The 17,521-nt window shown below is 50.7% G+C and overlaps 3 protein-coding genes across 3 annotated transcripts in view; all 3 read right to left on the bottom strand.

Annotated features, from left to right (window-relative positions):
• LOC101782009 overlaps positions 1 to 8,731 on the bottom strand; it is a 25,093-nt gene extending 16,362 nt beyond the window's left edge. Inside the window, exons 1-2 of the mRNA XM_022826058.1 lie at positions 8,559 to 8,731; positions 8,197 to 8,416 (exon numbers count right to left, since the gene is read on the bottom strand). Of these exons, the coding sequence (XP_022681793.1) occupies positions 8,197 to 8,416; positions 8,559 to 8,731 (393 nt within the window). The remainder of the gene's footprint in view (positions 1 to 8,196; positions 8,417 to 8,558) is intronic.
• A 2,752-nt stretch (positions 8,732 to 11,483) lies between these two features.
• LOC101781203 (DIBOA-glucoside dioxygenase BX6) lies at positions 11,484 to 13,103 on the bottom strand. Its single transcript, XM_004964857.4, has 3 exons — positions 12,459 to 13,103; positions 12,026 to 12,368; positions 11,484 to 11,915 (listed from the first exon to the last, which is right to left on the bottom strand). Exons 1-3 carry the CDS (start codon positions 12,986 to 12,988, stop codon positions 11,658 to 11,660), a joined length of 1,131 nt encoding a protein of 376 aa, XP_004964914.1. The 5' UTR covers positions 12,989 to 13,103; the 3' UTR covers positions 11,484 to 11,657.
• A 2,848-nt stretch (positions 13,104 to 15,951) lies between these two features.
• Positions 15,952 to 17,214, bottom strand: LOC111256927. Its single transcript, XM_022825631.1, has 3 exons — positions 16,866 to 17,214; positions 16,570 to 16,755; positions 15,952 to 16,388 (listed from the first exon to the last, which is right to left on the bottom strand). Exons 1-3 carry the CDS (start codon positions 17,201 to 17,203, stop codon positions 16,382 to 16,384), a joined length of 531 nt encoding a protein of 176 aa, XP_022681366.1. The 5' UTR covers positions 17,204 to 17,214; the 3' UTR covers positions 15,952 to 16,381.
• Positions 17,215 to 17,521: the final 307 nt, after the last annotated feature.

Genomic DNA, 17,521 nt, shown 5'->3' with positions numbered 1-17,521 from the left:
GGACAGCACAGTAGTCACAACACGCACACGTGCGCGCTGCCCAGCCCCCGCGCCCGCTCCGCCGCCCAGCCCGTGCGTCGCCGCCCGCCCGCTGCGTCGCGCCGCCGCCGCCCCCGCCCCGCGCGTCGTCACCTGCCCGCGCCGCCGCCCCCGCCCCGCGCCGCCGCCCGCCCGCGCCGGGACCCGGGCGCCGACCGCCGGCCCCCTTGCCTCCCTCGCGCCGCCGCTCCGGCCGGCCTCCCCCGCGCCCGCTCCGGCCGGCCCCGGCCGCCCGCGCCCGCCCCCCGCGCCCGTTTCGTTAGGCCCCGGCCGCCCCAGCCGGCCGCCCGCGCCGGCCCCCCACGTCCACTCCGGCCGGCCGCGGCCGCCCCCGTCCGGCCGCCGCATCGGCCCCCAGCCACCCCCGCTCCTCTGTTCGTGGCCGTCGCCCTCCGTCACCCCTCCGGTAAGTTTCTATGCCGCTACACATCATAAATTAGAGTAGGCATGAAATTAGAAATTAGAAAATGTTGAAAAGACTACAGAGGTGGTAGGATGTGGTAGGATTTATTTTAGAAATTAGAGGCATGGATTTAGAAAATTAGAGAAGAAGGAAGAGTGGAAATTAGAAAATGTTGAAAAGAATAGAGGTGTGGTTGGTTGTGGTTGTGGTTGTGGTTGTTGGCCATCGTGCTAACTCTTTGGTGAGATTGTGGTTGTCGGCTATGGTGCCGTTTATTATGTTGCAGGTTTTGGAAACCTCCCCGTGCAGGGGAGTTGCTATCGAAATTTTGACTTAAACAGTGCTCTGTTTCTTTTCTTGCAGGAGAGGCTTACAAGGACCGTCCTCGATTCGTCACTTTGCAGGATAGCAAGGTGAGGCATGCTACACCTTTCTTTCTGTATAATGTTCGTATATCACGTAACTTAGTTAGGCGTCTCCCGTTCGAAAGAGATACGGTTGGAAATATGTAGATCTTTGCATATCTATAATCGTATCTGTTTCGAATTGTCCACGTTTTTTGGACAGCCCGAGAATGTGTAGGTGGGTTTAGTATCCATGATCTATTTCGGTCCGAGATAGAGTTTCGGCAGCACCTCCCTGTTGTTCTCCAGATACACAATCTCCTATCAAGGAGACGTATATTTAGAGAACAGCGGGGAGGTGCTGCCGAAATTTTATCTCGGGTCGGAGTAGACCATGGATACTAAACCCACATACACATCCTCGGGTGGGATTAGGACCTATCTTTACCTAGTAGACAATATAGGAACGTGTATATGCAATGTGAATTTTGTATTACTCATTTAAATGGTAGAGGATGGAGGATCGTCAGTGGATGTACACGGGTCGCACTAGTCAGAATACGTTGACCAATGAATGGCTTGACAAGACGGATGCTTTCTTGGAACGGGCATTTGCAAGTGTCAATGGAGCTCGATCGACTTGGTGTCCGTGTAGCAAATGTGGAAACATGCGTCGGCAAACCAAGCTAGACATGGGCAAACATCTGGTGAATAACAGATTTACGTCAGACTACACCAGGTGGATCTACCATGGTGAATCTGACCGTGGGAGAGAGGAGGTCTTGAGACAACGCATCGAGGAATTTGATGATGATGCCGGGGTGGGAGACATGTTAAATGACTATCATGAAGCACACTTCGAAGAAGCATGTAGGGAGGAGGAGCCAGAGGCTACCGCTAAGGCTTATTACGAAATGTTGTCTGCGGCACAGCAACCTCTTCACGGCCATACCAAGGTTTCTCAACTAGATGCCATTGCACGCCTAATGGCTGTGAAGTCTCAGTTTAGTTTGAGTCGAGACGCGTTTGATATTATGTTGACAGTTTTTGGAAGCCTGCTCCCGGTTGGTCACATCTTGCCAAAGAGCATGTATGAGGCATAGAAACTCCTTCGTGCACTTAAGATGCCATACGAGCATATACATGCTTGCCCGAAGGGATGCATTTTATTTAGGAAAGAGTATGCGGAAGCAAAATACTGTGTGAAGTGCGAATCGTCTAGGTTTCTGGAGGTAGACTGTGGTGACGGTCAGAAAAAGCAGCTCGCAATTCCTGTGAAGGTTCTACGGTATCTTCCTTTCATACCGAGGATCCAACGGCTTTTCATGACTGAAGAATCCGCGAAACAGATGACATGGCACAAAAATGGCCGTCGCTATAATCCTGAGAAGCTGGTACACCCATCCGATGCTGAAGCCTGGAAAAGCTTTGATACGATTTATCCTGCAACAGCTCTAGATGCCCGTAACGTACGCGTTGCGTTGGCAACTGATGGGTTCAATCCTTATGGAATGGCGGCTGCCCCGTACACCTGTTGGCCCATTTTCGTTATCCCCCTGAATCTCTCCCCCCCCCCGGCGTCCTATTTCAACGACATAATATATTCTTGTCGTTGATAATTACAGAGCATCCGGGGAATAATATGAGTGTGTATATGGAGCCTCTAATTGATGATTTGCTCCGTGCTTGGGAGGAAGGGGTATGGACATATGACCGATCCACAAAGACAAACTTCAAGATGCATCTTTGGTACCAGTACTCACTGCATGACTTGCCGGCATATGGGATTTTCTCCGGATGGTGTGTTCATGAGAAGTTCCCATGCCTAGTATGTAAAGCATCTTTGAAGTTCATTAGGTTGTCGAAAGGTGGCAAATATTCTTCGTTCGACAAACATCGACAATTCCTCCCTCCTGACCATCCATTTAGACGAGACATCAAGAACTTTACCAAAGATGTTGTAGTTACAGCCTCCGCACCGCCGATGATGACAGGGGCCGCAGTTCGTGCTCAGTTAGACGCTCTCGAGATCAATAATGAAGAAGGTGGTTTTTTGGGATATGGCGAGCAACATGCTTGGACGCAAAAGTCGTGCTTGTGGAAGTTTCCCTATTTTGATGATCTTCTTGTTCCACATAACATTGATGTAATGCACACGGAAAAAAATATCGCCGAGGCAATTTTTGGTACAATAATGGACATTCCTGATAAGACAAAGGATAACGTTAAGGCTAGAGTGGATCAAGCGACATTGTGCAACAGACCACAGCTAAACATGGCGTCTCAAAGAGCTGGCAAGTCATAGAGGAAACCTAAGGCCGATTTCGTTCTAACGAGGGCCCAAAGGAGGGAGGTTCTAGAATGGTTCCAAACGTTAATGTTCCCTGATGGCTATGCAGCAAACTTAAAGAGATGAGTGAATTTAGCAACTATGCGAATCAACGGGCTCAAGAGTCATGATTACCATATATGGCTTGAGCGCCTACTGAAGTGGAGCTGTACATGATGTAAGTTCTCATAAACTTGTTTCGACGTAGTCATGGTATCTCTTGCCTAAACGTATCTTTCTCGTTGCTATAGGCAATTTCATCATCAATTCTGGCGTAAATCAAGGCAACCGTACCCGCACGAAGCTGAGACTCTTCTTAAAGAGGGTGCGGGAAATGGAATGCCCGATTTCATTTCTTGGTTCAAACAGAAGGTACAATTTCATTTCTTCGATCATTCTCGTTCTCGTACATACGATTAATATAACGAACCGCCCTGTTTGAACTTGCAAGGCCGAACCGATGCGTCTATTAATGTCGAGTTAAGACAGGTTGCCGATGGCTATGACTATAGGGTCAGGTCGTTTGCCGGTTATGACGTCAACGGATATAGGTTTCACACAACAAGGCACGAGCAGAGTCGGCCCAATCGAAGAACCACAAATACCGGAGTTTTCACGCCAAGCTCCGATGGGGTCGAGTACTACGGAAGAATTGAAGAAACATACGAACTCACTTTTCATGGGTGCAAACCTCTTAATGCAGTTATATTCAAATGCCATTGGTTTGATCCATCTGTCGTGAGACGGGCCCCTAACCTTGGGCTGGTCGAAATCCGACAGTCATCCAGATTACCAGGAGACGATGTCTATATTGTGGCTCAACAGACCACGCAAGTTTATTATTTGTCATACCCGTGCCAAACCGACAGCCGTCTTAAGGGTTGTGATGTTGTGTACAAGGTATCGCCACACGGTAAACTACCTGTACCAAACAATGAAGATTACAATATAAACCCCGACACGTACGAAGGAGAGTTATTCCAAGAAGATGGGCTCGAAGGGAGTTTTGTGATAGATTTAACCGAAGCGATCGGAATGGAAGTAGACAACGATCGAATTGCTGCAGAGGACGGTGGAGACGAGGTTTAAAATGTGAAGGACTTAGAATTACTTCAACGATTACATTTAGCTAATGACAGTGATGACGACATTCCTTCTTCAGAGCACGAGCTTGACTATATCGACACGCGTGATAGTGATGATGAGACTTATGATCCAGCTAATCCTGATCATGATGATTATTTCTAATACATGTATGATTCGTACTAATTTAGTTATAATTTAATTATAATTTGCATATCTTTGTAATTATGTTTTGTTTGCCTATGCTGACTCGTGTACTCTTTTTAATTGCAGGTCATTCAGCAATGGAGGGCGGTATGAGGAAGCTCACGTCGATTTGCAAGAGACTGGCCGCGTCACGGACTGGTTCAGGGTCAGGGTCACGTTCAGGGAGCGGTCGAGGGAGGCGTCGAGGCAGGCCTCGACGTAGGGTTGAGGAGGAGGAGGAGGAGGTGGTGGTGGTCCAGAGGCCTCGAGGGAAGGGTAAAGCGGCGAGGCCCCCGTCGCCTGAACCTGAGGTGGAGGAGGAGGAGGAGGAGGAGGAGGAGGTATCTTCCGCACACGCCTCTGAGGACGAGGAGGCGGAGAAGGAGGAGCAGCAGGAGCAGGAGGGGGACGGGGAGGCAGGGGATGCCCAGTCCAAGATATGGTTGCGAGGTCCCTCATCCCTCCCGAAGCGGCCGATACCTGAGCATTTACGCCCGCTGATTAAACCGGTTGGGACCAAGTAAGTAACTTTAAATATTCTTAATATTGTTCTTATGTTGAACGTTACAAAAACTAATAATTCATATTAATGACTTGTGCAGGAGTTGGATTAAGCTCAGTGGGGGTGACCACAACCGTAAGGCCAACGGGATCCTTGGCCTTTTGTGCAGGGTTCACTTCCCTAGCTTGGTGGTGTACGCCGGACAGCAGCAGCCGGCCTACACGTGGGACCACTACGTCGCCGCCCCCGACGTCCCTGATCGTCAACAGAGAAGATTCCCCAACATAGCGGAGCGGGTCAAGGCCGAGCTGTGGGTAAGTACTCCTCGTACTAAATTGCTCAATACATCACCTACTTTAGACATTCTTAAAATAATAACTGTATACGCGTGTATATGCAGGACTTCTATAGATGTCAGGAGGGGTTCGAGGCCAAGGCGAAGGCCGTCTGTGATGTAGCCGCCAAGAAGCTCGTGAAGGACATGCATTACGAGGCGCGCATCCAGGCCATCATCAAATTTCACGCTCAATACAGACAGATGAAGGTTAGAAAAGAGGAGGCAAGAACAATGAACATGACTAAGGACCAATTCATGAGGATAAGTAAAGAACGTTGATGCTTACTATTTAAGATTAATTAGGCTCATTTTCTTTTTCATATGTCACACGTTTGATGATGTAGGTGCCTCCGTGGTGGTGTCATGCGCATATGCCGTGCTGGGAGAGGATGGTCGACGTGTGGTTGGAGCCCGGGTGGTTGGAGAACCACCTTGCTTGCCGGCAGCGGCGTTTGCAGATGCCGACTGCACCACACCATCAAGGCAGCCTAAGCCTTGATGAATATAGAGAAAAATGGGTACGCAACTTCAATTCTTTATTGTAATGTTCAGTTCTACGTAATTTTTAATGATTTTGTATTTTGCCGCAGTCGGCGTCACATGATGGCCGACCTTGCTCCCAGCTCAAGGCATGGGTCCTCTCTAAAAAGGGCAAGGTGACGGCCGATATAGATTTCAACCCAGACGACCCGTCCGAGGCGTATAGCCACCCTAGCATACACAGCCGCGTCAGCGAGTATACAAAGATGGCTAGGGAGGTTCACGGACCAGACTTCGATCCGAGCTCCGAGGATATTGATGGAGAAATCGTGATGAGGGTGGGAGGAGGCAAGAAGCATGGCCGATATTGGATTGGCGACAGCGTCATCGACACGGCCTCTACTCCCACTCTCTCCCAGATCCGAGCTAGGAGCACGGACTCGAGCCCGGCGATACGGCCACTACCCACCGCTGCACAGTTCCAGATGGAGGCTCTACAGGTTCTTTCTCTTCCATTCATCGTTCATTTGTTGTTATACTTTAACTTTGCATTATAACATTGCAATGAATATTGTAGGCCCAGGTGGAAGAAGCAAGGAAGAAACAAGAGGAGATGGCGGCGCAGATGGAGGAAATGCAACGGAGGATGGATGAGGAAAACTGGATTAGGATGGAGCAGATGTTCCAGTACATGCAGAACTTTGCTTCGAGCATGGGACAGTCTTTGCCTCCGCCACCGCCGATGATGTTCCCTCCGCCTCAGCCACCCACGACTACTCCTGTGAGTCACTTAACACATTGTGCTTAAGATTCAATACTTTAAATTTGACAACTTTAGATGTTAGCTCAGAATGTCCTATCCTATGTGCAGAATCAATCGGCGGCTTCGAATAATGAAGATCAAGATTTGTCGCAGTGGTCTCCTTGGCCTCCACGGAAGTAGACTTGGTTGTGAACAATGTGGAAACTAAATTGTGACTTGAACTTGGATTTATGGATTATTTCATGCTTATGTTGAATTATGCCTGTGGTGTTTATGAATTATGCCTGTGGTTGTGAATTATGCATGTGATTGTTTATTACAAATGCCTGTGATATGTGTATTGTGAATTGAAAGGGGTCCGTTATACGTGGCAAAATGTCGAAAAGGGGGGTTCTGGGTACTTTGCCGAGTGTCAGGGACACAGCACTCGGCAAACACCCTGGGTTTGCCGAGTGCCAAAGCCAGGTGTTTGCCGAGTGTTGGCACTCGGCAAAGCCCTGGTGTTTGCCGAGTGCCTCCCGTCTGGCACTCGGCAAACCTGCCGTTAAACCCGATGCCGTCACCGTGTATTTCGCCGAGTGCATCTTTTCGCCGAGTGTTTTTTGGCCGTCGGCAAAATGTTTGCCGAGTGCTCACGTTTTGACACTCGGCAAACTAGGCTTTGCCGAAAGGAAATTTGCCGTGTGCTCTTTGCCGAGCCTTTGCCGAGTGTTTTTGGGCTTTCGCCGAGTGCCTGGGGCACTCGGCAAAGCTTCTGGTTCCCGTAGTGAGGAGACCGGGACAGGCAGATGTTCCGCCTCGCGCCTGTATCTGCTCTCGGGGTGGGCCCCACGCCTCTCGACGACGGGATGCGGCATGATTTTGGGGGGCCGTATACAGGCCCTCTGGCGGCAGCGTGCTGCCCGTTCCCGACCTATAAAAGGAGTGCTGACGGTGGGCCATCCTACTTTGCTGGTTGGCTTGGCGTAGGCGCGGTGCGGTGCGGTCAACCTGAGGATGGAAATGTGACAAGGGCTCCAATACCATTAAAGATTGCATATAGAAAGACGCGAAGGGATAAATCATTGTATGGCTGGTCTATAAGATTGTTCTACATATAATTTGGCTTGTCTATTAGATAAGGTTACTAAACTTGCTCTTATGGGACGATACTTTACTGGAAATAGAAATTAATTAATTTCCCTATCAGGATGATTGGAGCTTAATTTCGTGGACAATCCAGCACGCACTGATGCATGTTGGCACGTATACTACGATCTTGTTTGGTTCCCACCTCCTAAAATTTTAGTGACTAAAAAGTTTTAGTCCCACTTTAGTCCATGGACTAAATGCTATTGAACAAAGACACTTTTGCCCTTCTTCCCCTTACCCTGCTACCCCTGCGCGCAAAAAAACACAGAAGCGGCGCTCTTCCTCGCCAGCGCCGCTTCTCCTCTTTGGTCCGCGCTCGCCAAGGAGGCGACGATGTACTGCAAGAGAGCCGGTGTCGATGCCGAGAAGATCATGTCATCGACATAGAGGAGTAGATATGCCATGCCCGAGCCCTGCCGAAGAACGAACAACGATGAATTGGCGCGAGATTGGACGAAGCCGATGGAGGTGACATGCTCGACGAATCACGTGAACCAGGCTCGCAGTGCTTGACAAAGATCGTACAATGATTTGGACAGGAGACAAACGTCGTCGGGCTGGTCCGAATCCTCAAATCCAGTGGGCTGCTAGCAGAGCACACATTCTTGAATGTTGCCGTCTAGGAACGCGTTGGAGACATCAAGTTGGTGTGGTGGCCACTGCTTGGAGGCGATGACCATCAACACCATCCGGATGGTAGCTGGCTTCACAACGGGCGAGAAGGTTTCACCAAAATCAATCCCTGGTTGCTGATTGAAACCCGGGACAACCCATCTAGCCTTGTAGCGGTCAAGGGAGCCATCAGAATTGAGCTTTTGTCTTGAAAACCCATTTGCCGGAGATGATCTAGGCACCTGGCGGGCATGGCACAAGGGTCTAGGTCCGGTTTCCCTAGAGAGCTGAAAACTCTTGCTGCATAGCATCAAGCCAACATGGGCCCTTGAGGGCTGCCCGAACGGACATAGGTGGAGGTGACAGCGGCGCGACGTTGCTGGCGAGGGCGTCCTTTGGGTTGGGCTTGCGGATGCCGTCGCGGCTTCGGATCATCATCGGATGTCGCAGCAACTCTGTGGAAGATGAAGTAGTTGACGCTGTGGCGAGCAGTGCAAGCGAGTCCGCAGCAGGCGACATCATGGTTGAGGGCGATGTCATAGCCGAGGGAGACGTCGTTGCAGCAGGGCAGATGAGGTTGCAACAGTTGGTGCAGGCGACGGCGTGGTCAAGGGCAATGTCGTTGCAGCTGGAGCAGCTGTAAGCGAGAGCGATGTCATGGCAGCCTATACAGATGGAGCTGTGCGTGACGTCGTAGCGGCTGTCGCAGGAGCTGATCGAGTCGAGGGCGCAGGATCTTGAACATCGAGCAGCGATGGGGAGTGTCGCGGAGGTGCTAACGACGCGACGTTCTGGCGAAGTCGTGGTCCTGGCAGCACTTGCACGATCGGCGTGTCATTGACGTGATCAATAAGGGGTGCTTGAGGTGACAAGCGAGTACGGGTCTTGTTGGCATCGCGGAATGGGAACATGTGCTCAATGAAGACAACGTGGCGCGAAATGAACACTGGCCGGGACTCGATGTTGTAGCACGTGTAGCTATCATGGTTGCTTGGGTAACCAATGAAGATGCACGTCAGGGACCGCGGACTGAGCTTGTGGTCGGATGTGGCCATGGTGTTGGGGTAACAGAGGCATCCAAACACTCTAAGCTTGTTGTAGTCTGGAGGTGCGCCGAGGAGGAGGCGGTGAGGCGTCGTCGTACCCATGGTGCGGCAGGGGCGGCGATTCAGTAGAAAAATCACAGTTTGCAATGCCTCAGCCCAAAAGGAAAGAGGTGCTATACTGTGGAGAAGCAGGGTTCGCACACAATCGTTAATTGTACGTAGAACGCGCTCAGCCTTGCCGTTTTGCTTGGAGATATATGGACTGGAGAGGCGGAGTACAGTGCCAGTGGTGCGCGAGGAGATGACACAGCGCATATGAATCATATTCTTTGCCATTGTCCGTCTAAGTAAAAGAACAGACTGACCAAACTGAAAAACCTTAGATTTTTAGCGAATAGGGAAGGTCCAAATATAATGTGTGTAATCATCAAGAAAAACGATATAGTATTTGTAACCAAAATTGCTGTAAATTGGTGAGGTCCAAACATCTGTTTGAACTAGCTAGAAAGGGAAATAAGTTTTGCTACTAGACGATTGAAACAACAATCGAACATGCTTGCCAATCTTGCAAGAATGGCATGAATGTGGGATTGACTTCTTACACTGAAGGACCTGAGAAAGGGAATTGAGCTCGGGTGCCCAAACAGCTGGTGCAACAAATCCATCGAGGTTGTTGATGAAGCAGTGAATGCCTGAGCTTGTGGCAACAATCGTGGAGCTGTGCTGCTTGCCGAAATTGAAGAGCATGGAGGTGAATAAGAGCGGGAATAATTTTTGGCCATGAAGAATGAAGCTTACTTCCGAGAGGGAGTGATTGGCGATTGGAGCAATCACCTGGCACCAGAGGTGGCGAGGAAGCTAGGCAAGATTGTGGACGACGCGTTGCGAGGGTCTGGACTGGACTTACCGTCGCCAACTGTCTCTGACTAGGTGGTCAGGTCTGGGACCTGAAAGTTGGAGACTAATCATTTCAGGCCTGTTCGCTTCAGCTTATAAGCCGGCTGAAAAGCTGAAACGGTTGATTTGTTGTGAGAGGAAAATACTGTTTGGTGGCTGATAAGCCGGCTGAATAAGCTGAAGCGAACAAGCCCTTCCTTGTTTGCTACTATCTCCTACTTTTGCAGCGGTTTCTCACATCGTGAATGGATATTATTTGGCCTGATTGATGAATATTATGCGGATGTTATCCACGTATTTTTCATTGCAAAATTGTTTCGCTTAATTATTAAATTTTGAACCCTGGCTTTGATTGTTAAGTTAGCTGTCAGGTTGGGGCTGAAATTCACAGCTAGATAATCCACTTGCTTGCTGTCCAATTGAGCCAAGATCTAGAAGAAAGTTTATCCTAGCTGCTGTCCTAGGCTTCAAGTGGGCTATCGTAGGTTCGTCGTTGGATCAGAAATTTAAACAACGGATTAGATGGTGAAATCATGGACATACATTCGCTAAGCATACTCTGATTGCTGTTGTTATTCCAAACATGTTCCTGTGCCTCAGTGCCGATGCCCGTTGGCAAATGACCGCACGAGTCGGACCGAGCCCATCCACCATTTCTTGATACGGGATCCTAAACACGCCCACCCCAAGCACACGCGCTGCATCTGATAAATCTTGTCGGATCGCCGCGCGATCGATCTGCTTCTCGTGCACCGCCTACGGCGATCTCGACGTCGCACTGAAGGCCATCTCCATAGCGGCGGCGGCCGCGGCGAGCGCGTCGGCCTCGCCCGACGAGCCGCGGTACGTGCCCACGGCCGCGCCCATCACGGCGTCGAGGTGTCCCCCGGCGTCCTCCGCGGCCGCCTCGGTGGCGCGCGCCACGGCCTCGTGCTCCGCCTCCGCCGCGCCCCACGACGCGCGCGCCTCGCTCTCGAAGAGCGCCAGGACGCCGTCGAGCCGCGCCGGGTCGAAGCCCCCGTCGTCCAGGGCCATGTCGGCGAGAACGGAGAGCTGCTCGAAGAGCGCGTCCATGTTGTGGCCCTGTTGCTGCGCTCGCTGTGTGGTGTGTCCGCTGCGCTCCCGCACCTTTTATACGCAAGGGGCGACGGCGATCGTGATCCGTGTTTGTAAGTTGTACGGCGACGGCGGTGGAGCATATGTTCTACGCTTGCCGAAGAGGAGATTCGAGCACGATGGGTGCGGACTTGCAGCGCCTTTCGGCGAGTGGCGATTTGACCTTTTCGGTGTAATCTTTAGCTTAAGCATCACACTGACGGCAACAAGTTAGATTGCCAAAACATGAACACATATTCTTTCATTATTCGAATCCTGTTCGTTTGTGCTGATTTTGAGATTTTCCTATCCATGTCGATGCATTGTTCACTAGCTCTACTTTTCATGTGAAGGGCGACCGCTGCATCCACTAGCACTACACACTACACAGCAGATCTAGGAGCAGTATGCTAGTGCTCCAACCTGAAGTAGTCGAGCGGGCGGCCTCCGAGTCCTTCGCTGTAAACGCGCGCCATGAACTCTCGGACCGTGACGCTCCTGTAGAGCGGCGGGTCGTCGTTACCGCCCTCCGTGATGGGGCCGCACAACCGCGTCGACCCTTTGATGTCCGTGTTGAAGAAGCACGCCACCGAGACCCTCGCCGTGTCGCTGCTCCCGTTCGCCAGGACCCGGTGCTCCACGCTCCTGAGCCGGTCGTTGCTGACGAGCTGCACACCACAGGCAAGGCGCAACAAACAACAACGATCATGGATTGTGCAAACGATTCGCAAGCAAATCAACTAGCAAAGAAGGCAGCGGCGAGCTGATGCATGCGTGCCTGAAGAAGATCGCCGATGTTGATGATGAGGGCTCCGGGCAGGGGAGGGACGTCCACCCAGCGCCGGCCGCCGCCGGCGCCGGCGCGGTCGAGGAGCACCTGCAGGCCGCCCATGCCGTCCTGCAGGAGGACGGTGATGAAGTTCGCGTCGGTGTGCCTGGTGGTGCCGAGGGTCAGGTGCGGCTCCGGGCACGGCGGGTAGTAGTGGCTCACCACGTTGAGGCCCTGCGCGCACCCCATCTCGCGCAGGCGGTCGCCGGGCAGCCCGAGCGACTCCGACAGCAGCTCCAGCACCCGCAGCGCCAGCTCCGTCGCCGCGCCGCCGTACTCCAGCATAACGTCCCTTTTGGTTCATTCGTTGTGAATCGACATGAAGTAGTGGGATTCGCCATGGATCAGAATCATCATGCTGTGTATGTGTGTGTGTTCGTACCTGACAGCTTCGGGCAGCTCCTCCGGCGACGGCGGGACGGGCGCGAGTTCGCAGAAGAGGGTGTCGCGCCAGTTGGCCGCCGCGGACTGGAAGAGGTCGAAGTTGGAGCTGAACCTCACCTTGCGGGCGGTGTCCCTGGTGTACGCCCGCCGCTTCGCCTCGGCGGGGCCCTCGTTGAACCGCCTCACCCCGTCGAGCACGGCGGCCATGAGCTCCCCCGGCACGCCGTGGTTGACCACCTGGAAGAACCCCACGGTCTCCGCGGCGTGCCTCACCCGGGCGACCACCTCCTCCCGCGGCGCGCCGGACAGGTCGACGACCGGGATGGCGGCCACGTCGTCAGTGGAGGAGGAGGTGGCCTCGAGGTCGAGGGAGTCCGGATGGTGGCGGAAGATGGTTGGGACGGCCGTGACGCCGGCGTCGACGAGGCCCTTGACGCCCGCCTTGGTGTCGTCGAACGCCTGCAGCTCGCGCCGGCGGTCGTAACCGCCCGGCGTGGCAGCGCCGGCAGCGGCGGGTTCGGTGGACATCGCTGGTGTGCCACCTACGTTCCGCGCGTGGCAGACGGGATAAGATTAGCTGGATCGATCTCTGATCTCTATAATATTTCAGGTGGATTTAATATTTCGCTATTTCAGGACTTAGGAAATACTTCAGCCCAACCCAAAAGGGCGGCGGAAGCGACAAGTCGTCGGCGCGGCGAACACGATGGCCATCCAAGTAACAAGTAGAGATTCACAAACAGCATACCGTGTACATGATGGGGATATACTGGCTACACGGGGGGATTCACAAAAGCTAAACTCGATCACAGGGAGATTCTTCTGACAAGGTGTGGAAAATAAGAAGAAATACTCCTTACATTCCAAATTATAAGTTATTTTAATTTTTTTGAAAGTCAAACCATTTTATGTTTGATCAAAATTATAGAGAAGATTGTAAAGGTTTATGGCACCGAATAGATATATTATGAAAATTTATTTATGAAAAAACTAATGGTACTTATTTGGTATCATGAATACTAGTACTTTATTCTATAAATTTGGTTAAATTTAAAATGTTTTGACTCTCCAAGAAAGTTAGAATGACTTATAATTTGGAACGGAGGGAGTACCACATAATCAAGTGGGAAACTCCGAACGAGTTTGGTGGTCTAGACTTTCTTGACACTAGAGCAATGAATACAGTGCTGTTGGCTAGGTGGATACACCGGATAGATGGCAGGGACAATAGTTTATGCATACAATTGCTTAAGAAGAAATATTTGGGAGAGAAAGGTTTTTTTCCAAGTAACAAGTAGAGGGGAGTTGCAATTCTCGCAGGGGTTATAGAAAGCGGGAGAATGGTACCAATATGGTAGAGTTACCAAGATCGGTGATGGAGTGAAAACTAGATTCTGGCTAGACATGTGGAGAGGAGACTACGCTATAAAGATCAAGTAACCGAATCTTTTCAGTATATGCAGCGATCAAAACATCTCGGTAGCAAAAGGACATCGGAGAGGGTGGAGGTTCAGATACAAGAGGGCCTTGGTGTGGAGGCGAAAGATGAATGTATTGAGATGAGAGGGGACCTGAACAGGTAGCAGTGCAAAGCAGTGAAGACTTGATAGGATGGGCTTTAGAAAAGCAAGGCAAGTTCTCCACCAAATCGTTATGCAGGTTCATTGTTAACCCAGGGTGTGTGGATCGAAGAATGGTGAAGGTGTGGAACACGAAACTTTCCCTCAAAATTCAAATTTTCTTGTGGATGTTATGGCATGACATGCTTCAAACCGCGGTCCAGTTGAAAAAAAAGGGAAATTAGGATGGTCTGGAGGAATGCAAACTTTGCAAGGAAAAAGAGGACGCTGATCACCTCATTTTTAGATACCCCTTGGCGTCCTTTATATGGTGTTGGGTCAGAGATAGCCTAGGATGGGACTCTATCCCTATTGACCTTTAGTGATTTTGCAGATCATAGGCTCAATGGGTCCTCGGGCAGTGGGAGTGGAGATAACTTGATGCTCTTTCTTCTAGGTTTGTGAGCTGGGCAATATGGCAAACTAGGGGGGTGTTTGGCAGGGAGGGGCTAAATTTTAGCCCCTGTCACATCGGATGTTTGGACACTAATTAGGAGTATTAAACATAGTCTAATTACAAAACTAATTGCACAACCCCTAGGCTAAATCGCGAGACGAATCTATTAAGCCTAATTAGTCCATGATTTGACAATGTGGTGCTACAGTAACCATTCGCTAATGATGGATTAATTAGGCTTAATAGATTCGTCTCGCGATTTAGCCTATGGGTTCTGCTATTGGTTTTTTAATTAGCTCATATTTAGTCCTCCTAATTAGCATCTGAACGTGTGATGTGACAGGGCTAAAGTTTAGCCCCTGACATCCAAACGCCCCCTAGGAATGATTGGGTTTTCTCCAATATCCTTTTGACTAACCCCAAAGCTCTGGCTCATCAGTTTTCTGCAGCACTGAAGCAAGATGGCGTCTGTGGAGGGGCAAGCAAAGCGGGAAGATTTGTTGCAGAAGCTAATACAAGGGCCGGAGGGAATCTGACCAACGCTGATGGCGAGGTGATCTTCTGATGATACAAGACAGGAGACGGTGGTGCGAGCCGGATACAACAAGAGGATGCTTCGTTTGTTCCGTGACAGCTATTCTGATGATGTTAAGCTTGAGATGTAATAGGACCATCTCCTTGTAAAGCTGGTATCCCAGCAAAACGGTTGCTTTGCTTTCAATATAAGCAGGGCCATGGGCCTTTGGTCTTAAAAACACGATGGCTACCGGCACGACAAAAAAGGCGTTCGCGTAAAAAACACGATGGCTACCGGCGCGACGAAAAAGGCGTCCGCGTCCGGGTAATGCACGCCCCATTTTCACGGTCGCGCGAGTCCAAACCAGCCAGCGCACCTCAAAGTCGCCGTCCGTCAGCAAGGTCTCGGGCTCTCGGCTGCCGTCGGGAGAGGGCGAGCCATCGCAACACCTCGAGGATCCTGGCCGTCGTAGATTCCGTAAACACTGAAAGGCAGGCGCGGCCTTGCCGTGCCCATATTGGAGTGGGCCAATACCTTTTACTGTAAATTTTGAACGAACAATTTGTGTTGGGAGATCAACAAATCAATGGACTTGACTCTTGAGCAGTGCCTAAGTTAATCTGATTTCCCCCAATCATAAGTGCTACCTTTATGCTTTTCGTATATATGACATGAAACATATTCCTATGTCATCAAACCATATAAACATGCTTGAATGGATTAGCTTGTGGTCATCTCATACTGAATTTGAGCCGTCCTATAAAGATGTCCTCCAAGTAGATTCAGAGATTGACTTCTTTGAAATGCAAACGGTTGAGAATAAGCGACATGAACAATTGTTGTGATCTTTTACACACTATTTAATGCACACTTAATAGAAAAGAAAAATCAATGTACCTAACTATATTCATGAAGCCCATATGCTTACTTTTGCTGAGCTAACAATATGTGGCTGATCTCAAATACTCAAGATACAGATGTACACCTCTGCACAAAATAACTTTGTAGGATCTGCAAGTTCAACAATCAAGCTATTAATCTGTATTCTGTAGTGAAAGATTGCAGCTTCAATGCTTTGCGAACCATGACAGTTATAAGGAGCATAACTTTCTAATACCATCTGCTAAATTTAATTACTCAAAGCTCCTTGCAAATATATATGCTCCTGTCTATCTGATAGTTCCCTGCTACCCAAGAAATTTATTCTGTTATGTACATGTTATTACGGCACCGAGCAAACTTGCATTCACCAAGAACCTGGCTGAAGGATTTCAACAACTTAGTGTTTTTTCCGAGCTCACCGCCTTCCTTCTCCTGGACAGCATGACAGGTGACTGCACACAAAGCACGGGCTCATCTAGTGCAGCAACATGCGCAAGGATATGTCACTATGAACTGCACAAATGGAGTTAATTTACGTTAGATCAGATACATGGTGAAAAATGCAAGCACGATTTGGGGAGTTTTTTTTATTGTAACAAGGAAGAATTATCATCCGACTAGTTCCGGGTTTGAGTCCCGGGCAACCCATATGCAAAATAGAAAAGAGCAATCAGAGTTTTGAATTTTTACTCACTTCATTTCCAAAGTGCATGTTACTGTGTTAGGCACTGCATACTTTGTTGAATCCTTTGCAAGTAGCGGAGACAATGAATATGTTTGCGCTTGCAGTTGCTCGCCAACTTGTGGATGGATGGTGCCAGGGATCGATGGTGAAGTCGATAGGACAGGAGCGGGTGCTGTGGCCCCCAATATCAGGAACCTAATCAAGTTGGGGCAAGCAGCTGCAATTTAATCAAGTTGGGGCAAGCAGCACTTGATATGGCGTCTGAGAGAGGCCGAGGTCGACGGCGTGGGCAATCAAAGGTGCACCTGGGCAGCATGTTATGGTGAAGCTGAGTTGTGGAGCCTCTCCTGGATCTCGTGGAGGTCAGGAACAGCGTCCGCCTTCCCGGCGATGGTGGCAGCGGGAGCATATCGAACTGTGCGGGAACCGCGCGCTTTTCTGCGAAGGTAGGAGATCGAGTGGGATGTGAGGAGGAGCGGAGGCGCTGCAACTGTAACCCCGCGGCCGCCGCTTGTGCTTCGAGAAGAGCTTGAGGAGGCGTGGTGGCGGCAGGAGCGCAATGGAAGCCGCGCCGGTTCCCGGCGGCGAGTTCTCTAGAAGGACGACGGAGGAGGTGGAAAGCAACGTCACGAGATTGAGCCATTAGGTGGTCCGACGTCTCACACCTTACGACGACGTGGTCGAATGAGGCGCGAGATTTCATGGATCAAGTTTCGTTTTGTAGAGATGCCCGCTGCCGGCGCCATCTGATCCTCTATTCCTCTGTGTCTTTTGCCGTGGTACCCCTTCGGCGGCCAGATGCCGTTGGAAGTGCCATCCAGTGATGTCACGCTCGGAACGCCGGCTCTGGAAGGCGGAGCGCGTTCCCGTGGGGTCCGGCGCGCACAATGACAGAAGCCAGAGCGCGGCGCGTTGCGCGTTGCGCGTGCGCCACGGTGGACATGTCGACGCGTCGCGTGGG

The sequence above is a fragment of the Setaria italica genome, chromosome IV, assembly GCF_000263155.2.
Source record: "Setaria italica strain Yugu1 chromosome IV, Setaria_italica_v2.0, whole genome shotgun sequence".
Lineage (NCBI taxonomy): Eukaryota > Viridiplantae > Streptophyta > Magnoliopsida > Poales > Poaceae > Setaria > Setaria italica.
This window is presented reverse-complemented; position numbering and strand designations above follow the sequence as displayed.